General features: G+C 46.3%; 1 protein-coding gene across 41 annotated transcripts in view; it reads right to left on the reverse strand.

Annotated features, from left to right (window-relative positions):
- madd (MAP-kinase activating death domain) overlaps positions 1 to 25,311 on the reverse strand; it is a 67,580-nt gene that overhangs the window by 29,146 nt on the left and 13,123 nt on the right. For 22 of the 41 annotated variants that reach the window (XM_066700740.1, XM_066700755.1, XM_066700757.1 and 19 more), the window contains exons 2-11: positions 17,030 to 17,243; positions 15,986 to 16,624; positions 8,975 to 9,278; positions 8,738 to 8,869; positions 8,038 to 8,151; positions 7,723 to 7,803; positions 3,868 to 3,924; positions 2,404 to 2,582; positions 1,570 to 1,805; positions 956 to 1,127 (exon numbers count right to left, since the gene is read on the reverse strand). In XM_066700740.1, coding sequence (XP_066556837.1) covers positions 956 to 1,127; positions 1,570 to 1,805; positions 2,404 to 2,582; positions 3,868 to 3,924; positions 7,723 to 7,803; positions 8,038 to 8,151; positions 8,738 to 8,869; positions 8,975 to 9,278; positions 15,986 to 16,624; positions 17,030 to 17,088 — 1,973 coding nt within the window. In that variant the 5' untranslated portion in view covers positions 17,089 to 17,243. The remainder of the gene's footprint in view (positions 1 to 955; positions 1,128 to 1,569; positions 1,806 to 2,403; positions 2,583 to 3,867; positions 3,925 to 7,722; positions 7,804 to 8,037; positions 8,152 to 8,737; positions 8,870 to 8,974; positions 9,279 to 15,985; positions 16,625 to 17,029; positions 17,244 to 25,311) is intronic. The other 19 variants (XM_066700744.1, XM_066700763.1, XM_066700764.1 and 16 more) reach the window with 1 other exon arrangement.

The following is a 25,311-nucleotide window of genomic DNA, read 5'->3' on the forward strand; positions in this document are numbered from 1 at the left end:
CGTGTTTGGAGGAGGAGGAATGCTGCCTATGACCCCAAGAACACCATCCCCAGCATCAAACATGGAGGTGGAAACATTGCCTTGGGGGTGTTTTTCTGCTAAGGGGACAGGACAACTGCACCGCATCAAAGGGACGATGGACGGGGCCATGTACCGTCAAATCTTGGGTGAAAACCTCCTTCCCTCAGCCAGGGCACTGAAAATGGGTCGTGGATGGGTATTCCAGCATGAAAATGACCCAAAACACACAGCCAAGGCAACAAAGGAGTGGCTCAAGAAGAAGCACATTAAGGTCCTGGAGTGGCCTAGCCAGTCTCCAGACCTTAATCCCATAGAAAATCTGTGGAGGGAGCTGAAGGTTCGGGTTGCCAAACGTCAGCCTCGAAACCTTAATGACTTGGAGAGGATCTGCAAAGAGGAGTGGGACAAAATCCCTCCTGAGATGTGTGCAAACCTGGTGGCCAACTACAAGAAACGTCTGACCTCAAGGGTTTTGCCACCAAGTACTAAGTCGAAGGGGTCAAATACTTATTTCCCTCATTAACATGCAAATCAATTTATAACTTTTTTGAAATGCGTTTTTCTGGATTTTTTTGTTGTTATTCTGTCTCTCACTGTTAAAATACACCTACCATTAAAATTATAGACTGATCATTTCTTTGTCAGTGGGCAAACGTACGAAATCAGCAGGGGGTCAAATACTTTTTTCCCTCACTGTATATGGTAAAAAGTACTCTACAGCTAAAGTATACGGTGCATTACAAATCCCAGTTTAAAGGTAAACCTAATGCTTCTGAAAGTCTAAGGCAATCAAAGACCATCTCGAGGTTAGATGACGCGGAACTGAGGGCAGGAAGGATGAAGGGGGACAAAGGAGGACAGGTGGGACAACCTAAACATCTTCTCTGCCATTTCCTCAGTCGTGCACTTCAGCTGCGAGGGCGACGCGGCTCACCTGTCGTCGGTGGGGTCAGAGTCGTTGTCGTTGTCCTCGTTGTCCAGCTTGACTGGCCCACTCATGGCCTCGGCCAGCTGGGAGTTGCCATCGTACACTCGGTAGTGGATGGGCTGCAGCTGATGGGCATACCACTTAGGCTTGTCCCCGATCAGGGACGGGTCGTACACATCTGGAGACGAACACGCACATCGTTTTAGAGAGCTTCAGTTTATTAAGGCTTACATTTCATTACCTAGTCTTGCAACTTTGCTTTCAGTCAATCCATCAATAAAATTAAATATCTAGTGTTCTTTCGGAAGGAAGTGAGAGTTCAAAAACAGTTTGTTCGAAAATAACACAGAAGGAGACAAATACATCAGACCGAAAACAAAGTTGACCAAGATAAATATGTAGATGTGTTGCTTTAAAGGCAACACAAACAGGTCTGTGCTCCTGCCCATGTTTGAGCAGCAGAGCCAAGCCTGGAATGAAAAAAGCAGGAGACAAACCATCCAAGACAAAGTTGAGAAGACCGATGTCAAAACAACAGTAACCCTTGGACTGGACCCTTAATCTTCTTCCTTTCATTATAGCCGAGCCTCTCTCTGTCCCGGCTGTCTCGGGACACTCACTGTTGTGGATCCTCTGGAAGGCCAGGTTGGTGGGGTTGAGGGACCACTCCCCAAAGTACTCCACGGCCTGGGTCCGGGACAGCTTCTCGGCAAAGCCTGACTGCTTGGGCCGGGATGCCAGGAAGGACGTGGCCTGGAAGGCAACCACGGGCCGAGGGAAGAGGCGCAGGGTCCGCGTGTGCATCTGGAAACCCTGCAGCACGTTGGGCGAGTTGAAGAACCTCACCATTGCAACCCTGCATTGTACACAGAGAGAGAGAGAATATATTACAGACAGAGACTGACAGAGAATTGAATATGAAGAGAGAAAGCGAGAGTGATAGAAAGAGACAGAAACTGAGACGGGCATTTGTCCGATAGTTCAAATTTAAACCTCAATTATAATAACTACGCCGATATCTAGATGACATTAGATCCCATTTCTTCCTCTTCCACACAGTGGCTGCTGTCAGATGGAGCTGAACAAATTAGTGAATTTAATTTCAGATCGCAAACACTCTTAACTGGACTGATGATGGATAACTTTCACACAAGTGTCTTTTAACAGATCGCATGTGGCGTCTCATCGCGCTCCGCAAACACTTAGGACTCCTGTAATCAGAGGGCGAGTGTCCGCATGGAGCCTGTCTGAGATTTAAAAATCACTGTCGGACTTCAGAGTAAGAGAGAAAGATCTCAGGAAAGAGAGAAAAATGGTTATTTGAGTTAGGACTTGAGTGTCACTCAGTGTGCGTCTCTGTCTCCGAGTGTGTCTCTCTCTGCGTGTGAGATGGTGCGTGTCTCTCTCGGTCGGTCTCTGTGCGATAGTGTTTTGATAGGGGCGTGGTTCCTTGCCTCGTGGCCACATCCACAGAGTCCACGTCGTTGCCGTAGATCAGGGGGTTGAACTCGGTGGAGGGCGTCGAGGCGTTGTCGTCGCGGCCGCGCACCGTCAGCAGTGGCATCTCCTGCCCTTCGTGGAACTTCTCCAGGTTCAGGATGGGCTGCGTGTTCAGACTCATGCTGGCCAGGGCCTTGGAGGAGAGAAGGTGGCGGGGCAGCAGAGGTGTTGGAGAGGCGGGGGGGGGCAGCAGTGTTACAATATTAGTGCAACGAAACGTAGCGAAGACCAGAGTGGGTAGCACTTGTTGTGTTTCTTGTGTCTTTGAAGCGTCAGCTGTAAGGCAGGGCTGTCGCGCTGCTTCACAATGGGGTGAGGCAGCGAGACAGCGGCTCTGGCTGCTACACAAGTTAAAGCGGCTCACAAATTGCCAGGTTCCATTAACACAGCCATCAAGGGGCAAAGACCAAATTAGCGTACATGTAATCCTCTTGAAGGTAATCCTACGTAGTTAATTCAGAGCCGAGCCGACACTTCAAACCCAAGCGCTACCTTCTGAGAGCTACCGATCGGGGGGGGGCTCCCAGGGTTCACAGTCAGAAAGCAGAGAAGTAAAGCAAGGTGCACAAGAGGAAAAGGGAGATCTGTCATTCAGTGTGTTGAGGTGCAGCTCCTGCGACTAAAGCGGGCGATCGAGGGCAGTCAAGCGTGCAGCCTACGGACACGGCCTACGCGGGGTCAGCGTTCGGCAGCGTTGGTGTGTAAACGCAGGCCCGCGGCCACCACCCGCCCAGGACGAACAGAGAAACCGAAAGCCTGTCCCTCGGCTCGGGTGAGGGTGGGCGCGGGTTCCGTCTCTACTGGAACCTGCATGCACCGCGGCCACAGCTGGAATCAGGGAGATTCCGAAGGGTCGCACAGCTGGAGCAGTTAGCATTCAATCAAATAAATCATAATAATCATAATGAAAAGGAATTAACTCTTAAACCACCCCCACCCCAACCACACACACACACACACAGATAATTAGCTTAGAAGAGATTGATCACTGCGGAGTAATTGATGTTGTGCGCTAATTGCTTTTGAAAATTCTTCGAAGATTTAATAGCAACGTTTTTGAATTCCTTGCTCAATAACTTTGATCACAGCGGCAAAACAAAGTCTACAGTTTAATTATATTATATTTCCCAGACTTTAGTGCAAGTGTTTCATAGCTTTCTTCCAGTCTGTTAATGATTTTTAATAATTACAATGTAACCCTCAGTGAAACAGTCCTGACTGAAGGAGTTCATGCTCAGGTGCAACTCCACACCTCCGCCTTCTCAAAGACGAGTGACGAAGGAGTCTGGACACAAGCACAAAGCAGCCAGGCAGACAGACAAACAAACACACAACAGCAAAATAGACACGTAAAGGTTCCTGGCTGGGAGGCTACCCATGCAAACGATGGCAAACAGGAAGAGGAAAGAGATAGGAACCTTGTTGTTGGAGGAGAAGAGCTGTCTTTGTGTGATCGCAGTCATGCTAACCAGACACTGAAGGACAAAAGAGATGGAAGGTCACATGACAGCGGCGGCCAATCACATAGCCGGGACGGAACGCGCGTATGATCACAGACACAGATGGCGTGGGAGAGGGGAGCAGGGTCTCTGGCTGACGGACACGGTGAGAGGAAACAAAACAACAACAACAGCAGCAACAGCAACAACAACAACAACAACAACAAGGGGACACAGAAACAAAGCAGCAAAGACAAGTAGATCGCTTTAAAAACAGACATTCATCTCGATTCCCTCTGGAAGATTAATATTATTACACACAATGCCCAGCAGGTGGCGGCATTAAATGACTGCTACACAACATAGCAAGGGGTCGTCCGACCTAGAGGACCGCAACACACAAGGTGATGTGGGTTGCCCATTGCATATTTAATTCGTAAAGACCGGGGACATCTGACTCCAGTGGGTTAATCAGTTGACACTTTGTTTTGACCTCACACCTGACCTCACTGCACCACTTACTGGCTACATCGGTTTGAAAGCTTTTCATTGGTTCCCCAAGAAACGGATGATCTCTAATGTTGTGTTCCAGACAACTTGGAAAGTCGGATTTTCCAACTTCCTACTGGGAAAAGTGCACTAAAACGCCATTCGATGTCGGAGTTCCAACTACTAAACTCGTGCGGAACTGAACAGCCCCGACTTCACCGAGAGGCGTTTGTATGACATCACGCAAACATGGCGGCACACATGGTTGTGTATGCCATAAATGTAAACAATCGTTTTAAGACTATTTTAAGCTATTAAAATAAATCATTGAGTCAAATTTCCTACATGGTATCATAACAAAACCTCTTATGCTTGCAGAGACAGGTCTGTAACCACACACCGGTTAACCGTTGCTTAGTTAGCAGGCATAGCTGTTCAACATATAACAATAGCTATCGGTATGGGATTCTACAATATGAACTCTGTATGATATCTGTATGTGGTGTAGGTGCTATAATTGTTATTCACTTCTATTTGCACTGCAGTCTAAGCAGATAGGGATATGAATCTGTTTTTGGATGAGACAAGGTCGCAGCCTCTAACTGTATGGTTCTCTGTTGAAATTTCAGCTGTTCGTACACCTGCAAAACAAACACCAGCTTCTCAAGTTCAGCCATTTTTTTTGTTTATGTCAATTTTTTTCGAGCTCCAAACACTGGATCACTTTGTGGATGGAAGTTGGAAATATCAAGTAGGAATTTCCCACATCTGACTTTGTCTGGAATGCAGCATAAAGTGACCCATTAAGGCTGCTGGGCTGTGGCTCTCCAGGACCAGAGTAGAGCACCACCGGTACATGGTTACTTGGAACTTGGAACTTGGAACATGGAACTTGGAGACCACTTTGAGTCATTGTAGCTATCAACTCATATTGTCAGGGCCATCAGCTTTGTTAATCAATATATTCAAAAGCTTCCCGGACATCTTTTTATTAGTTTTCATGCAACTTCTTTGCAACGCATGTCCTCAAGAGTCCAGGAGTCACCTTACAGGCCTACATCACCAATTTCAGTAAGAAGCACCACCATTCCATAATGGAGGCATCAGGAATGTCATTTGTGGTGCATCTTGGGAGGCCAATCAACTCCTCTGAGCTGCTCAGGTGTATTAAAGGAACCTCTGACATGGAGACCAACAGCAACTCGGACGACACAGTGATGGCCATACTGGGTATAAATTAGCGGCGTAGATACGAGAAGATAAGCTTTAACTTTTATTTTTATTATTTTCAAGCAGGATCATTCTTTTCAGCGGTTTCTCAACTGAACAGAGGGTAAAGCAAACGAGAAAAATTCACACCACCAGGGAACAAGAAAATAAAGTCAACAAATAAACGAGTAACTCTACTTTTACACAGGAAACTCATGAGCAGCAGTGCTTGTGATGAAGAGTGTGAGAAACGCAGCTCACTGCGGTAAACGGGCTCCTCTGACACAGCACAGACCGCCGTGTCTAATTCTATGGCTAATGTAATTTATTCACAGATTGCCACTGCTTTGGCTGATAAATATGCTATTAAGATTCACTGAACTGCTCAGAATTAGTTTTAAACCGAAATAATAATAAAAAAAGAAAAAGAAAAGCTGTAATTGTGTTCAGACTCTTTACAAATGCCTCATAAAGGGTCACTTGCTTTTGAAGTCCTTTAGAATGGTTAAACGGGTAACTAAGGCTACGGTGATACGGCAAAACAGTACAGTTCCACTATGAAACTATTCCTGGCGCGTTTGCATTTGGTGTCTTTTTCAGAGATGCATAATATTCTAATTTAGGGAAAGGTGTCATCCACACAACTCCACCCACGGTCCCCACGGCCCGGCAGTCTTTTGTGAGGTTAATGTTGGGCAAACCTTCAGTGCCAAAACGAAAACTGTGTAAGTATACAGGTGCGTTGATACAACATGTCTACTGTAGAGAGAGAAAGGTGAAACACGTGGAAGGCTATAGTTTGGGGACTGATCCATAATAGCCATCAGTGATAAAGAGAACACGATTACTGACACCAGCCTAATTCTGTGTTGGAAAAAGGAAACTTTTTTTTTTGTAATCATCAAAGGAGGATTTAATTGAATGAACAGCTATTTGGATTTGTTGCTGTACTGATTTATACATTTTGGCAAATGTATTTTGATCAGTTTACTGGATGGGCATCACATACTGTAGTAACAGAGAGGTACTGAAATGAAATCGCTGAGGATGGGTTTTTAATAACATGCAGAGTGCAAAGGTGTCAGCATCATTGTTTAAGGAATCTGGTTTCAATCTGGTCAAGCTGGTTTTCTATGGATCGGGCCCCAAATAAGGTACAAGAACAGATTTGTTCTCTTCTACGGGGTTAATAAAGTACTGTAAGTGAGAACAGTGGAAATGTTACTGAAAGCAGAGAGAGAGGGTCGGCCCAATCACTGCCAGTAACAGTTTTACCTGGAGGAGCTAGAAAAAGGAAAAAAAAAAAAAAAAGAAAAAAGGAAAAAAAAAAGAGACACTTGCAAGTGAGATAATCATATTAATCAAAGCACCGCAATCATTTGTACAGGTTCTCACAGACACTTGGCTAATCAGGTAAACACATTAGCTGTGATAGTCGGCGTTAGACAAGATAATTGGCCACTTTCACAGATGAGATCCATCACAGCCTCCCCCCCGAGCGAACATGATCCCTAATCACTCCGGCAAACATGGCTGAACATTTTTCATTTGCCCAATAAGAGTCCAATAATACCGATTCATTATTGTACACGAAGGCGGCACACTCAGTCTGAGACCTGGAGCCGCACAGTAACACGGCACACAAAGACAACGCTGCACTATCGACACGCATCGGGAACATAGTTCACAGAATTAAAAAAGCTATGAAAAAGGAATAAATAAAATCTACCTCATCTATCTATAAACAGTTACCATTTACAACAGGGGTTCCCAAACCTGGTCCTGGAGCAGACCCTACCCTGCTAGGTTTTGTTCCAACCGAGATCTCAATTACTTAATTGAGCCTTAAGTGAAGTAACAAACTGCTTAGATTTGACTTTTAATGACTTGTGTAATAAAAGAGCTGGTTCTTTAATAAGTTTATACAATTCTAAACTTCACTTAAAACCCCTACTGTTCAAAAAGTATTAAAATATTCAGATTTATGAAATTATTAGTTCAAATTAAGGGTTCAATAAAGTAATTGGGAGTTCAGCTGGAACAGAAACTAGCAGGGTAGGGGGTCCTCCAGGGCCAGGGTGGGGAAGCCTGGCTCAACACAGGAGACTACTGAATGAGACACTGAGGCTCCGTTACCTGCTTCAGGTGTTTCTTCAGCTCCGTCGACTCGGGCTCCGACAGGACGGGCAGGCTTTCGGCATTGTTGGGCACAATCACCTGGAGGAGTGGGGAGTGGGGGGGCAGTTATTAATATTGTTTTCTCACAATATCACATTCTCAGAAGGATCTGCTATCATGACTCCAAGAACATTACATCCGTGGGTTTTATTGTAATTATATTTACTGCTAAAGCACTTATATATATATATATATGAATGAGGGAATAAAACTGAGAGCTGGACAGCCAGGACATCGATGGGCCGTCCGTGGCGGTGGGGGGTGGGCACTGACCTTGTTACAGTCCAGGTCCACCAGCCACACGTCGTCTGGCATCCGGAAGTCGGACTTGTAGAGGAAGAAGCTGGCCGGGACGCCGATGATGTACGGGGTGGGGGCCAGGAGGAGCTGGGGGGTGAGAAGAGTGTGGTTATTTACAGGCCCATGTGAACTGCTGCAGGGCCAGCGGCTCAACCAGGGAGAGAACCGGTTTCACTGGACGTCTAGCAAGTCATGACAAAAGCAAATAAATAAAATAAAAATCAATATACAGCTCTGGAAAAAATTAAAAGAACACTTAACATTGATTTCTGAACTTGGAGTGGTCTCTTAATTTTTTCCAGAGCTGTATTTAATTGTGCTTCATTGAGAGATTGTGTGCGTTGCGTGCACTCAGGCCTCGGACCCCCAGAGATGTATCTACTCCTCCAGGAGGTTTTCTGTTTAACTCATGGTGTGTTTTTGTACTGGGTATAATTGAATAATATTCTCTCGACTTGTTTACGTATTGTTTTCTAATGTATACATTGACGTGCACTGCATGTACACAATTCCTTTGTGACAGGTGATCTTTCAGATAAAGATTGATTGTTTGATTGAAAGAAACAAAGGGAGAAGCGATCAAACGCAATAGCAACACAAGGCTGTGTCCGGCTCCAGCCCCACGGGCGCCAAGGGGGCGTGGCAGGATAACCGCAGCGCCTCGGTGACTCACCTGCTCCGCGGAGGCCATGCAGGTGGGCAGCAGGGGGATGACGGGGAACATGTACTCCAGGGGGTATATCATGGCCACGAAGGCCATGACACTCATGGACAGGGCGTTGTAGTCGCGGGACTGAAGCACCACCTGGGGGCACAGAGAGAGCAGCGTCACGCCTAATACACTGTAACACACTGTAGTGGCACGATATCATACAACAATGCACTGCAGAAACACAGCACCATACCGTACCTTGTGCTCCAGCAGGATACAGGTGAGGACCTGCAGGCAGGCGTCCACCCCCAGCAGCTCGAGGGGCAGGTGCAGCGGGAAGTCGACCAGCGAGAAGCGGGACGGGTCGGGCAGGGCGAAGGTCAGCGCGGGCTGCAGCTCGTGGGGCAGCACCTCCACGTCCACACGCTTCTGCCCCGCCACGGGCACCGGCGAGCGCAGCAGCCGGTACACCCAGGACTCGATCTCACGCAGGTCCTGCAGCAGCGCGCTGTTCTTCTCCTCCACCGAGAGGGCGCCGGTGAACACACGCCACATCGTGTCCCTGCAGAGAAAACACGGCACTGAGTCACTGAAACTGCACGTCCCAGAAGCACAGCTCTCTGTATCATCAACAGTCCCCAGAGTAGGACTAGTAGGCTAGTTTTTTTTGGTTTGGTTGGTTTATTCTCGCTGCAGGACACTAAATCACATTTTCCGCTTTCAAGAGAGACATGAACGTGAAAATTGGACTGTCAGCAACACAGCCACACCGGACACCTGAGAGCCCTTCATTCACGCTTGGGTTCAGTGTGAAGATGATCGTGCCGTTATCACAAGAGCCTGTTCCTTTCACCCCCCAGAAAGTGGAGAAAGTCTAAACCCCTCAGTTTCTCACCCTTCGGTGTGGTATCAGGTTAAGATTTTAGTCAAGGACTAAACATCCCCCACAGTATGAAGTATAAATGATGGGTCATCTGGGGAGGGGGAAAAGGCAGAGAAGGAGAAGTTAAATGAACATCTAATTGGTTTCCAAATTAAGCAGAGCTCAATAGGTTCCGGCAGGCCCTAATCTGTCCCTGTGGCATTAATAATAAAAGTCAGCCCCCCGGCATCCGGCATCTGTTTGCATAAATTATCGTCCCACATCCTCCCTCCCGGTCCTACCATCCAGGGGACCAGCTGTGAGGACAGGCAGGTGGGGAGGAGGGTGTTAATGAATCTGCTCAATGGGGAGGGACGTCCTGAACCTCCTGGCCAACCCTCAGGGGCAGATTTAAGGTATGCAGTTAGAGCCAGTACTTGGATAAGCAATCTTGTCACACTCGTTATTTGCGGGTCTCCACACAATCTGCACAAAATGATGCGTGTGGTCGCATAAAGCCGAGCAAGGCAAGACTAGGCAAGACAGGTTGAGCTTGTTCTTCTCCCAAAGGAGAAGTTAGGTGGTCAGACAGTAAGAAATGCACCACGATTAACCAACCGAGTTAAGAGAAACATACAACGGTTTGAAAGGCCCGTGTTTTTGTGATTTTTGTGCGTCGAAAAGCTAAACATCAACACAGGCCTCTTCCTTTAGCTTTGAGACACCTGTGACACATTTCTGTGACACGTTTGTGTGTTCCGCCAGAAAAACCGACAGAAAAGGTGCCAGCTCTGACTGCAGCCCGAGGCGTGTGTGTGTGCGGTGAGGGGGCGGACGCACCGGGAGGCTTCGCCAAACTGAAACACAAAGCCGTACACCAGTCAAAAAGAAAGAGAAAACGGAGACACAATACGCACTGCCACATTGTATTTCCTTTTTGTTTGGTTTCCTTTATTCCCTGCAGGCCATTGTCAACATGTACACAGCAGGCATTAACCCCGTCCTCTCCTCGAGACACACAAACCCGTTCCTCTGAGCAGAGAGACACAATCCTGCGGTTAGAAGTATCCTCACATCGTCCCTGTGCACAACGACCTTGACAAACCAGTGGACCTATTCCACACACAGCCCTCCCGTGATGGAGAGGGACGAACTACACAACGGAAACTAATCTCTTTAAAATAACAAATTAATCCCCGTATTAGAATTCCAAATCCTAATCTTTTAGACAACCCCGTAGCAACTGTCGCTATACCAAACCATGAGGCAATCGCGGTCATTAGAAAGCACAAATCGGTGGCGATGGAGATGTACTTGTGATGTGAAGTTGATCCTTCTGCCTCAACAGCGTGCCGGTGGGCAGCATCAGCAGTTGGCTGTTGTGCATAAATTACAGGCACAACAACCCCCAGATGGCTCAGGACTAAAATCCAATCCATCAGAAGAGTTTTTGCGAAGTTTTAAAGATGATGACAAGGCGATCTTTGGGTTTTCCACCGATCTATACTCCTACAGGGGGACTCCGGTCTCTGGAGACACGGAGCGCAGAGTTAATGATGAGCGCAGAGACGGGAATCAGAGGGACTTCTGGAGCCGTACTGGTGTATTGATCCGAAAAACAAACAGGCTTAATTGGATTCTGGAGGCAATGAAAGTAACTCCCAGCATTGCCCCACATGGCCTTTTGAACCTATTGTTCACGTTTTAAAAATGGGGGGTGGGCGAAATTAAATGATGTAAGACAGGACTATATCAGGTCTATAGTTGACAAACCAGTATAAACTGTCAACATTTAAAAGAAAGAATAAAAACATTAAAATTAAGGTGCTATCCCTTCCTGAGCTGCCCTGACGTGTGAAATCTCATACGGATACATTCTGATGGGCTGCAGAACAAACCCAAGGCCTCCTCGATCACGTCTTTCTGCCCGGGACGTCCCCGAAACACATTCCGCCCCCCGTAGACCTGGAGGGAGGAAGCGCCATTTTGCTACGAAGCACAGCAGCACAGCATGGATTTGTAAATATTAGTGTTGACTGCAGAGGCCGGGCTGTGGTTCAGACTCCATTGGGGGCTGGAGACGGCAGGCTGGTGTGCCAAGCTGCCCCCAGAGGGGGCGACTGGAGGAGGCAGGATCATAATTTTCTCCTCTCGTGGGAGGGGGTGGGGGGGGCTGAGCAGCTGTGGCTCTAAATGAAATGCAGGATGAAAGAGCTGCTTCTGGCTCCGTACGGATATAAAAGGTACGAAGAGCTTCCAGGCAATTATATAACTAGTGCTCTGAATAAATACACACAGACACACACAGACACACACAGACACACACAGACACACACAGACACACACAGACACACACAGACACAGAGAGAGAGAGAGCGAAAGACAGGGAGCGAAACGCACAGAAACAGGGAGAGAGACAGAGACACATATACACACACACACATAGAGAGAGAGAGACACACACACACACACACACACACAGAGACAGATAGAGACACACAGAGACAAAGACGCACATACACATACACACACACACACAGAGACCGAGAGACACACATACACAGAGAGAGAGAGAGAGAGAGACACACACACACACACACACACACACACACACACACAGAGACCGAGAGACGCACATACACAGAGAGAGAGAGAGAGAGAGAGAGAGAGAGAGAGAGAGACACACACACACACACACACACACACACACACAATTGGAGTGTCTGTATAATCCTTTGACAATGTCTCTGAAATAAAAGGCAATCAAGATGCTGTAAAATAATGATGTCACAAAGCTGACAGTTGCACTTATGATGTAAGTCGCCCTGGATAAGGGCGTCTGCCAAGAAATAAAAATAATAATAATAATAATAATTTCTTCATAAATATACAGTATAAATAATGTAGATCAGTGTTAATGTCAGTCCGAATAAGCGTCACCTTGGACACTGCCATGGTCGAATCCGTGTCCATTTCTCATCTCTCCGTCTGGTTTTCAGATCCAATTCACCCTTAAAACGTGCAACTAAATGGCGCATCAGTACACAGAATTTTTTGTTTTTGCTAGGGCACGTACACAGCTATATTGAGCAAATGAAAACAGGGGGGGAGAAAAGAAACAGCACGGGATCGCACACCTGGCAGCACTTCACCCCCTCCTCCGCTGTGCCGCTGTTAGTCAGCTAACCTGCAGCTGAATGTGTGCACTTTCACATCTCCACTGCAGCTCACTGAGATGAGCCGACAAGGGCATGATGAAGCTTTTCTCTCCCCCCTCGTGGTTATCTGCCGGAGGTTTATATTAAGAAAGCCACTTGAAAGAGAAAAGATGGCTGAGTCAGCGTGATGGATGAATATCTGAAGGTCATTTCTTGTTTGAGGCAGAAAAAAAAAATAGGCAAGGAAGAGGGAGAGGGAGCAAGAGAGAGAGGGGGAGGGGGAAGGAGGGAGGGAGAGAGAGAGGGAGGGATGGAGAGAGAGCAAGAGAGGGGGAGAGGGAGAGAGAGGGAATAATAACAGTGTACAGTCACTGTATTGCACCTGTGGTTACTGACTAGCTGGTTACGGAGCAACTGCCTCCTGCATTCCTGGACCACATGCCTTGCCATCCACGTGGAGACTAGTCAAGGCTGTTACGCTGAGCAGGCGAGGGGATTTGTATTCACTGGATTGCTTTGCTGATTGTGTCATTTAAATGCCACACACTATTGTGCTGTTGTTTTTTCATTTCAGGAACAATTACAGTCTTGTTACTTTGTATCTCTTAGGAATTTAAGACGCACTATTGCTCAGTGGCCGACCAGAAGCAGCAGTAAGTGCCTGGGGTCATTTTTCTTCTTACCATGTTGACAACAATGTATCTGCCCACTCCACGGCCATTAGGCACTGAACTTCTCACCCGGAGAAATGCTTGCTTCACAAATAAATACATAAATACACAAATAAAGCACTGCAAAGTCCATTAGGAGCGACAGACACATTTTCCAAAAAGACTTCTCTCAGGTCTGCATTACCTCCAGGGGAACCTGCGTTATTACAAACCATTTGTTCCATTTCCCCCGATGCAGGAGGGATGCATTTCTGACAAAAACAAGAGCTGTATTTTCCATCCGCGCAGTTCAAGTGAATACAAAGCACTATCAAACTCAATAATGCCCCATATCCCGACGACCAGACTTACTGCCCCTGTAGCCAGGCTAAACATTCAGTCTATTATTAGCCTTGTTTATAATGCATGTAATAAATGAAAAGTAAAAAAACAAATGTATGATAATTTACCCTTAAAAAACACTTGACCATGCTCAGTGGAATTGTTCCTTAATTATTTTACCATGTTGTTCTAAAACAGCAGGAAATGAACCTGTGTTAAGCGTGTCTCCGCACGTATATAATGAAAAGCAGAAAACTCTGGAGCAACCTCAGTTATTTTATTTTGGGAATACTTTTGTACTGGATTGCTGGAATTGTTATTAAAACAAGATTAGATTGGAGATTTTCCTTGGGTTTATTTTACACCCATTCTGCTAGAATTACACTCTATATGTAGATGTTTTATTTTATTGTAACATGCGATTAATCACGATTCATTCGTGGAAATATTTGATTTGATAAAGAAAATTTTCACAGCCCTAGTTATAAAACTGCTAATACTGAACAGAACCTCAGCCGGGTGTGCTGTTCTTACACAACAGATGTGTGGACATCCCAACACAGCCTGCATGGCAATGAGACGCACTGCAGGTACAGCCATCTCACTGAAGTAAGCAGCAGCACAGAGCGACGGGACAGCGAAGGGTTTTTACTCCTGAAATATGTTTCACGACAAACAAAAACTTCAATTAAGAATCACCCTCTTGCTAAACGATTTCTCCCCAGCCTCGAGGTCTCTGCCTGAGTCTGTCCAAGAGGCTAACTGAGCAGCACTGATTGAACACTGCAGCCCGTTTTAAGTGGCGGCATCACTAGGAGGTGATTTACAGCCTGTAATAAACAGAATTAACTTCGGTCACCTTGTTTAAAGCAACGAGGCGTGCAAAGAACAATACGGCTGCGACGCCATCAGCGAATCCGGCAGTACAGCGGCATGGAGGAGCGATAGCTACAGAACGAGAGCTTCTACAGAGGCCCAACTCACTACCCCACTGGCACAGACACAACAGGAAGTTGTGCTGGAAGCTGGAAGTTGTGCAGGAAGCTCAATCCTCTCTCTCCCACCTGGTACCAGGATTTGGACCCCTGTATTCTGCTGCACTTCACTCTAATGCACTGGTGTTAAACCACTCAGTGCAACTGCAAGTACACAACTGGTTAGAGTGCCTGGCAAGATGCACTTCACAGACAAAGGCTAGAGCAAATAAATTATATAAATAAATAACTATTTGGGTGAAGCAGAGATACACAATTTATTGAAAAAGGCTTTCTTAAATAAATGACAATACCAAGCATCACATATATGCTAAACCATCATAGAAAAAAAAAATCACTGCATTTAGAAACAGCCGTCAAAACATATCAAAGGCACTATTGCATGTGGGCTGTATGTTACCTACAACATATTTCACTGGCGCTGGTGAGGTCACGTACAAGTCCAACAATTCGTCCATAAATGCACATGTGTGAACTCGTACAGATTACAGGGCTTTCCGTGTGAACATCTGTTCTCCTATTGCAGAGCGAACACGAATTCTGCACTGAACAATAGATTGAGACATTTCTCTGAGCTGTGAGGCTGGCATGTTATCTTATATAAGAACTAAATAAATTAAAAATTACCAGAGCGCCAGAGAAATATGAAAACCCTCGATCTTAATTCGTCGGCGAGCTGCTGTGCCTGGAATATTAAGCGCCGTTCGCGGTGACTGCAGTAGCCTGTCTGAACTGAACGTGACAGCGGGGATGTGGGGGAAATATTAAACACCACACTGCTACAGCAGCTCTGGGAAGAGGGCCATGATTGGGTGATAGCGTGTTCATCTTTATTATTCACAGAGAACTTGTTATATTATATTATATTTAACAAGCCATTGTCTACAATGGCTAAAATGTGTTGTTGTTTTGGGGATTTCTCTATCCCCCTCACCACAAACACTCGCCCACCTTCACCATTGTGATTTATAATCAGTATTTAAACATGCACAGGATAAGATCAAGGGTAATGCAGAGCAGAGTACACAATGAAGCAGCCGAGAGCAAACACACTGTAATTGTGGAGTCGTTGTGGGACAGAGGGGGACTATAGGAATAGAAGACAAACATTTGAGCAAACAGAGGTATCTTAGGAAGCATGTTGGGGAAACAAAACGGGAAGAAAAGGAGACAGATAGATAGCCAGGGACAGACAGGGAGTGACAGGGACCAGAAACGACAGAGATCCACAGGGACCCACAGGGACCCACGGACAGCTGTACCTCTGAATGCCCTTGGGCATGCCGGGCTTGTTGGAGAGCCTCTCGCTGCAGCAGTCCACCAGCCTCTTGAGGATGTAGAGACACTCACGGAAGGTGGAGAAGAAGGGGTAGTGGCTGAGGATGCACAGCGAGGTGAGTGTGCTGTTGCGGTGCCTCTGGGCCAGCTTGGCACAGCGCTTGGCCCGCGGGGACTTGTTCACATCAGGGGTGGAGTCGGCGCTGGGCAGCTGCAGGGTGGAGCCGCTCTCGGAGCCCTCACTGCCGCCCTCGTCCTGGGCCGGCCTGTCTCCTGCCACGCCCCCCAGCGGAGGGGCCCCCGCCGCCGCGGCCGCCGCCTTAGCTTTATCCCGGCCGCCGCGGTGCCCCTCGCCCTTGTCCGACTTGCCGATGCGCTTCTGGAAGGAGCGGTAGAAGTTGACGCAGATGCCGTAGCGCACCACGCCCGTGTCCTTGTCGGTGAGCGTGAACACGAAGGAGGTGTCGTCCCGCAGGCTCATGCGCTTCTGCCGCACACTCAGGCACCCCTCCGGCTGGCAGAAGAACACCACGTCCGGCGGCAGCGGGAAGTCTGTCTGGTCCTCCAGGGGGTAGCGGCGCAGCAGCTCCGGGGTCTGGGCCACGCTGTCGCTGCTCGGCTGTCTGTGTGGTGGGGAGAGACAGACAGGTCAGGCTGGGGGCTTTGGGAGTTGCACAACGGGGACAGAAAAGCCTCGAGGAGGGGTCTTCAACCCTGGTCCTGAGAGCCCCAATCCAGTAGGTTTTAGAGGTCATCCTTCTATCACCAATTTATAAACACCTGGGAGTATTTCATTTTGATCAATGAAGCAGGTGGTCATTTCAGTCCTTTGGAAACCATTGTAGCATCACCTGATACCTTCAGCCTCTTAAGGTCAAGAATTCCCTTGGTTGAGCTGCTTAATTGATTAATTACTCCCATGTGATCCCAGTGTTTAGAAATTGGTGATTTAAGGTGACCTATGAGATTAAGTGGATTGGAGACCTCTGGCCTTGAGGGAGTGACAGTTTCCCAGCGGACACACGTACCTGGCTCCGACCACCACCAGGTAGTCCAGTAAGCGAGGGCATGGTTTCCTTTTCTCCATTTTTTCTTCTTCTATCGAATCAGCCTTCTTCTTTAAGTCATCGCAGCCTGGGCGGGAGTGTCAAATCCTCAGGGAGAAATCTTAGGACTGCAGCAGACTCTTGGGAACCATCACTTTCGTGGGGTGGGGGGAAAAAAAGCAGTCAGGATCTGGTTCTGCAAAACAAGAACATGGGATAGGGCGTGTCGCTTTAATGATGTTGTTGATTCCAGAGCAAAGCCCCCTCAACACAATTCAAACCACACAGACGAAAGGAAGCAGCCATGGTCTCACATCACAGTGCAGAATAAGAACCTGAATATCATTAAGGCATTTGGTTCATTAATCATTATCCCTGAGGACTGAAATGAAGATTTAGCGGTTTAAAATAAAATTATATAAAATAAATAGTATATACATCATAATAAAAAGAGACATTGGATATGGTAAATTTTGATGAGGGAAACGGTCTGTGGTCCCCTAGTCCCTATACCACCCAGTAGACCTTCCGGTTACGAGTCCAGAGCCCTAACCACTACTCCACAGTGCTGCCTATTCTTGGTGTATCTGAATGCTTATGTGCTGACAGAATACTATTTACAAGAAACTTTATGAATAGTCAGCACTGTTCGGTCTCCTCCTTTAACCACAACTACAAATCAACAACTCTGTTAAATCAAAACAGTACAATGGAGGATATCTGGATGATAGACACGCATCTAAATTACCAGCAGAGGACCGGCAGGCTTTTAACTGCAGCTGTAAAAGTAGTCTGGCACCTTGAATGCTGTGCAAGAGCAAAAACTAAAACTAATCACTGTTCCGCCATGGAATAAAACAAGAACAAACGCAAGCAGCAGAGGGAAAGGAAATGTCTTCACCTTCCAGACAGTGTTTACTTCTTACAAGACTGTGGCTGCCATACAGTCCAGCCTGCTCAACACACGGCACGGCACCAGGACAGAAACACAGGAGTGGACGGTGCCGAGACACAGCAGAGGACACTCGCTCTCCACCAGCCCTGTGATGAGACTGACGGACAGACTGGCATCAGCGGCCATCTTTGTACCGCGAGCCACACTTGTGTGAGCGGCCCGTCCTAAGGGCAACCGAGCCTCAGCTGGCCTCCCCACAACCAGGGCAACGAGCTCAAAGCAATCAGTTTATAAAAGTGGCTTAATGAGGAGAGGCACTTAAACACAAGGGGACAAACTTTCACACCCCTAATCTGTCAAATCTGCAGACACAGATGCTATATTTGGCCTGTTCTTAATTCTTATTCCACTCAAAAGGAGACGAGGTGATCCAGTGACAGACAGCGAGTCTAATTAATAGTTGCAATCTTGGTTTTTCAACTCAATTCAATTCAATGTTCATTTAGCAGAGCACTTATCCTCCCTAACAAGTCACCACGGAGGACAGACAGAGTGAAGAACAAGAAAGAAAGTAATTTGGCACAGAGAGGAGAGAAAAACAAAACTTCCTACAGGAGAACAAGACCTGAGAGAATAAATCTCCGGAGGTCCGCGGCTTATGGCTTAGGCCTAATGGTTGCCTCCACCACAGATGCTACAACCAAGACAGATTACTTCTTCATGGAGATAAGAGGAACAAAGCACCAGCTCAGTCCCCCAGACTCACTGCGTGGCAAACAGAGCAAATTAAGAGCCTTCCTGAGCTCCATCGGTCAGAAGACACAAAACCCAGTTCTGCAAACTGCTTAAGACGCTGCTGTTTAATAACTAATACTCAGCACTATAGAAACACAGACTGTGGCTTCTGTGAGACCCTATCACCTGACTTCACAGAGTTATTACTAAATATTACTATAAAAATATATATCATGGGGGGGAAAAAATCCCACAGCAAAGCAAGCACAATAGGAAGTAAGGATATACAAATCCAATGTCAGTGGGGGACAGCTATAGTGGACAGGAAGGGATTGGCCAAGAAGCAGCTTGAGAGATTATGTAGCTCATCCAGAGACCAGTTAATAAACCGAGACTTGAGTGGAGAGAGAGAAAAAAAAAAACCAGTCCTAACAGTCAATAAATAAAGAAATCAAACCGCCAAGCACCTCTCTCCAGTGTTCCAGATCTGTGCCTCCTGATCACAGCTCAGGCACACAGATAATGTGAATGAAATGTCATCTTACCAGTTTATTACATGTCAGCAAAACTCCAGCCTCCACCATCTCCATCTGATTCACAGAGGCAGTGTGGGGTGGGGGGGGGGCAGCTAAACCCCTGCTTTTCTGCCACCACCACCATCACCACCATCATCATCAGAGTCATAGCTGTCAGCGACTCTCTCCTCCAAACCCCAACGGTAAATAAACGAGCCTGTCAGGCAGTCCGCTCCGACACAGAGGGATCGATACACGGCTGACTTGGGAATGCGTGAGTAAGAAGGCAAAGTAGAAATATTACCACACTCTTCGGGGCTGTCGGTTCAATTTATTTTGTTCATATTCCCTGCGGTGGAAATGGAGTGACATCGCAGAGCAAAGGGAGAGAAAACTAATAAAGCAATCTCACCTGCACTTGATGACTAAGGCTTTCGAGGCAGCAGAAAGTTTTTTTTGTTTTTTTTTTTAACTGTTTCTTGTCTGAGAAGCAGGGCTGCAGTTTAGATCTCTGTAGAGTTTGCAGTTACTGGTTGACCCTATGTAGGCCTGAGGTGCATTTGTGTAAATAAATACATCTGCTTGTGCATTAATTTATAAAGTACACACAAAATATGGCCCAGAGAGCGAGGAAACAACCCCAGTGCAGCAGCAAAACAACCTCAATCCACAGCAGTTGTGTTACCTAGAAGCGTTGGAAGGATTTCAACTCTAATCAGATTTGCTGATTCACTGCTAAAACCAAAACTAGACCGGATTCATCACAGACAGACCTCCGCTGACTCAGCAGAGATGCAATGTGGACGCAGTATGCAACGCTTCTTTGAATCGAGGACTGACGTGTCATCCTGAGAATTGGTTTCGGATTGGTGTTTAAAAAGTCTTATTGTATAGTTCCTACTCTTGAGGCTGTCATGAATTGAGCTACAATATCCTCCTGCCGGGACTCGTAGCTCGGACCCTCTGCCTTGGAGGTGGGGGCGGGGGAGACAAGATCTCTAACTGCGCAGCTTTCGTTTGATGTTTGTGTACGTGCTGCACCTTATGCACACAGCATGCAGAGCAAACAACTGTACAAAGGCAATATCTGAAATGGAATACAGTCTAACATGACAGCTGTACTGCCACTATCACTGAAACTAGTCTAAACACCGGGGGGGGTGAGATGGTATACACACATACACACACACATTTGTCTTCTCTTTTCCCAGAGAAGGAAGGAAAGAGGCAGGGAGAGAGAGAGAGAGGGGCAGGTATTTCTTCTGCAGCAATTACATTATATTCCAAATGAAAGACTTCACAATAACTTCTCTTGGATGGATGCATGCACACACACGACCCTCACAACCCCTGCCAACAGTGGTGAGGGGGAACGACGCATAGCCTGCACTAGAAGAAGGGTTTCGCAACCATATCGCTGGGTTGCAGCAGGCAAGAGCAGAGTTGGAGCAGCTGCACTGTGACAGATGTGCAATACGGGCACGTGGGCCCTCTAATCCCTCCTGCTCTCTGGTGAGATTGTGCACTGCGTGCCTGGGGTTTAATGCCCGTCACACACACAGGTAGCCCTGCCCCGTTCTGTGTATGGCACTCATTATCTGCTGAAAATACTTAATTCTGCACATGGATTTCTTTCTCATGGACATCTATAAAACCAGAGGGACGTTACAGTTCGGCCACTCACTACCCCATTATACATTGTCATCACTTTTACTGTTCTTACATGAAGGACAATGATCCTTAATTACATAAAACCATTTTAAACAATAATATAAAAAGAGCATAATCTTCTTTAGTTAAATCCGTTTATTCTGTTCAGCGCCAAGGTTAGACGGATACAGTCTAGATCAGATGGTGAAAGCTCTGTGGGGCAGCTGGTTTTCGAAGGGCACTATATTACATAGAAATTGATCGATTGACTAATTGATTGATTGATAAGCAAGCATCTACCTCACACCAGTTACCCCCTCGAGTGCTCTGGAGTGGGCTGTAACTCCAAGCTCGGCCCACTGTCTTTGCTGCTTTAAATTTGAATGAAAGCGCACAGGCCTTCAATCTCTCTCCAGTATGGACCGTTGGGTCCAATATGGCAGTCAGGACACAGTTTCAATCATCCCTCACTGCAGGGCTCCTGTCCACGTCCAGATGGTGGGTGGGTGTGTTTCTACACTGTTCTTTCTACCGTTTCTGTTCGCAGATGAGAATAAATAAATCGAGCACATACAAACTCATCCTCGTATGAAGATGCACAGTGTCTCCAGCTTATCGTTGGCCCTTCTGTTCAAAAGCGGGCCGGTGCGGTCCATGGATATTGAACATTATCATTAGGAACCCAAGCTATTATTTTTCCTATACAATTAATTACACTTCTGAAAGAGAGTGATATTATTAACGAGATTAACTGTCCCATCTAAGTGCATAAATAGCTAGTGGGCTCATGCAAAAAAATATTAAGACAAAAATCAAATTAAAAGATTGCTGTTCTCTGCAGTTTCTTTCCACTTGCCAAGTTACAGTTTGCATAAAATCTGCCTGTAAATATAATTGCTATTTAAAATGATTAGTGCCACATCAATGCAGCTCTTTGAAGGATGCACAGAGCAGCACAAAGGGACGTCCTGTCTGCCTTTGTCCGAGGCTTGTGAAACAGATTAGGAGTCCCATGTTAACAATTTTACAGCCATAAATCAATATGCCAAATATTATATTTGGCATACTCTGCCGCTTTAGAACACCTACATTTTTCAATGTACTCTGTATTTTAAGCATAGAACAAATAAACAATTGGAGATCAAAAAGAAATCATAGAATTGTTTAACAAAATGTAAAAGGGCACCCCCTCCGTATTCTGAAATAGGGTCTGAGTAGGAATACTTGGTCTGAGTAGGAATACAAAATCTCAGAATATTGACTATTATGACATTTTGGAACCAGACAGTCTACTGATCAAAACAAGACCATCCATGTTAAGTCATGTCACGTAAATGTCAAGATGGAAAACTCAGTTTACAGTGTACTAAAACCCAACAATTTTACATAATTGGATATGAACTTCTCTATGTTTGATAGAACATCAAATAATATATACTTAGGTTGTTCTGAAAAAACAAGCCTATTTGCAAAGACATCTGATCGAAACTGAGTGATCTGTGACCGGCGACATGGAAACTGTAAATCAGATGTGTTTCAGAATGAAACGCGCTGGCAGGCAAGAGAATAAGCTTTCAAACGATGTGTGCATTGTAGGAATATAGTGTAACTTCTATGCACAGGAGCTGCTTATAACACTGACAAATAATGCTTTAGAGGGTGTAGTAACAGTATATAACTCTGAAATGTACATTATGTTTCAGTTTTTGGTAACCTAAACTTTTTTAACAATGTATGTGAAACTTGGTTATCAAAATGTCACTTTAAAGATCATGGACTTCAACTAATATGTTTATTGATCACAACTGAAAAAAATATAATTTTTCTTGTTACCTTTACATCCCTTTGGTAAAAACTGTTGATTATTTTACAGCCAGAGCACAATTAATATAGTTCAAGCATTCTGAATAGCTAAAGTAAGAAAATGAATCTATAAATAACCCCAACAACATCCTAAGAACACAACACAGGCTTGAAATACAGTAACTTAGATGACCCAGTTTGCTTAAATATGATTATAACTCATGATCGTTTAGAAACAGTTTAAGAATGAAATAACTGCTCAGAACAGGATTTGCCAGGGGAATGAAGCCAACCTACCAAGACACAAACCCGACGGCTTAAAACATAATTAGGTATAACACTGGGACAATACGTGCTTCTGTCAACAATAACAAAAAATGTCCCTTTATTTGAACAAGCAATAGTAATTCACTACAGAGTCAGATACTTCCACAAATCTTAACCACCCTGGGTCCAGGGCATCGTCTGACCTGCCAGTCTGCATTACCCGGCAATGTCTCCTTCAAAGAACTAATCTAAGGAAAACGATCAAACGAAATCAAGGCAAAATCAAGGGCTGCTCTGTTTCGCTCTGGGTTTCTGTGGGTCTGATTTGCCCGATAAAAGCATTAAATGAATACAGATGAAGAGATGCCAACTGCTGCCCTGCTTCCCGGCGATAACGCTCTTGATTAGAGACTCACTCCCGCTTCGCTTCGACCTGCGTGTGCCTCTCTGTGCACGTAACTCCATTAGCCGCTAAATGTTTACAATCCCTCTCCATCCCGGCCAAGCAGGCAGTAATTCAAACCTGGAGCCTCGGCACAAACGCTTTACGGAGAGAAGCAACGGCGGTAAATTGCTATAATTTGAGACTGATAGCGGGCTGAGTAGTGCGCTGTGGTCAGAATTCAAACAAGTTGTTTCAGATCACACTACCATTAATTTACCACGTTCGGACGAGAACAGACTGCGGGGAACTGATATACATTCAGTGTCAGGCCCCCACGACATCCACAATAGCACGGACCCATCAAAATAATCCTGAATACAATACGAAACAACCAGCAGAGACAGAATTTCATGAATACGTTATCTTCTGCGTAAAAAATTGCATCAGGGACTGGCTAGAAAAATCCAATAATCCAAGTTCAGTCATAACCTAAAAGTAAACCCTGAGGACCTACACCAGGCAGCCTGTACTGCAGTAAACATCAGCGTCTGGACAGACTCAGGGTGAAAAATGGCTGGCAGGCGAAAGCAGAGGACCCAGAGGTGGGGGTGAGAACCGAAAAAAAAAAAAAAAAAGATCAGAGACGTGTGTAGCTCTGGAATAAGACATTTAAGCACACAAGCAGCTGGTCCAATTACACTGAAGAGCACGTTTCCTCAGACCTCTGTTCTGCGTCAGTGTGTGGGCAAACAGCCTGGCAGGAGAGCCGGGGGGTGTCGTTTCACATGCCGACTTCAAAGGGTTAGATTTCAATCCGTGAACAGGATGAAAAGAGGAAGAAAAAGTAAATGTTAAAAAAAGACAACAACAAGAGAAAACAGAACTGCACAGAAACCGCATGATGGGTTTAATGAGCTCCTCTGCAGCAGCAGCAATGGATCCGTGCATCTCCTCTACAGTGGCTTCACTCATTACGAGACTCTCCAGAGCTGCCGAGCCGAGAGAGAGTCACTGGCAAATTAAGTGCTAATGGGTCTTTGTGGGGCTCCAGTGCCAAGCAGCTCTCTTGGCCAATGGCGTTGATGAAGAGGCTCCACTCACGCATGGCGGTGAAGAAGACGAAGACGCTCCCGCTCTTGCACAGCGGTGAGGAAGATGCATTTGTTGTTGTTGTTGTGCCGAGGTCGGCGGTTGTTTGTTGTGACAGAATCCTGGGGGACACTTGGTGGGATTGACACAGTGCTTCTTAACCCCATTGCAAGCAAAGTGTCCTGGGGGCAGAAACGAGATCAGGCAGCAGAAAAACGGTGCAAGGAAATAGTGCGTTAAGTAAACTGTGTATTTTATTTTGAATGCACAGGCGCACATTTAGTTAGTCTCAAGAGTTGAATAATCTAGAACCTTTTCTTCTTTTTTCTCCATCAACAGGAGCTACAGGGAAGCTGGTTTAGGAGCCCCCACCCCGGGAGTGAAAGAGTTTACCTCGTGATTCGAGAACTGTCTCTCTTTAAACTGAACGTGGCCTTGTGAGTCTGCAAGGGAATTACACTGTCCTCTCCCAGAGTCACATGACTAACCCCCCCGCCCCCCACGCACACACCACCCCCCCACACTCACCCCCCCGCCCTCAGGTAATCTGATTCAGCCCCGTCTCCATAGCAACCCAATCTGCTGTCTTCAGATACCGGGCCGTGACGGCTATTTTTATCACAATGCCAATCCACTGACCCAAACACAGCAGAAAGAGCAGGGGGGGGCTGTTGATATTCTGGACAGACAGCCCTGCTTATGTAAATGGCTCGACCCTGGCCTTCACATAGTGCAGCGGGGAGTAAAGATATGCGTTAATCCCCCCGCGTCGCAGCTCTGCGCACAAAGACGGCAAGTCAGGGAAAACGGCTTTGGAAACCGCAGTAACCACATTGCTGAGCGTTTTGACATTTCAAAACACTGCAGGAGCGCTGAGCACGAGAGGGGAGACGCACAGATCCAGAAACGCCCTCATCCCGTCTGA

This window comes from Amia ocellicauda, chromosome 4 (assembly GCF_036373705.1).
Source record: "Amia ocellicauda isolate fAmiCal2 chromosome 4, fAmiCal2.hap1, whole genome shotgun sequence".
Classification (NCBI taxonomy): Eukaryota; Metazoa; Chordata; class Actinopteri; order Amiiformes; family Amiidae; genus Amia; species Amia ocellicauda.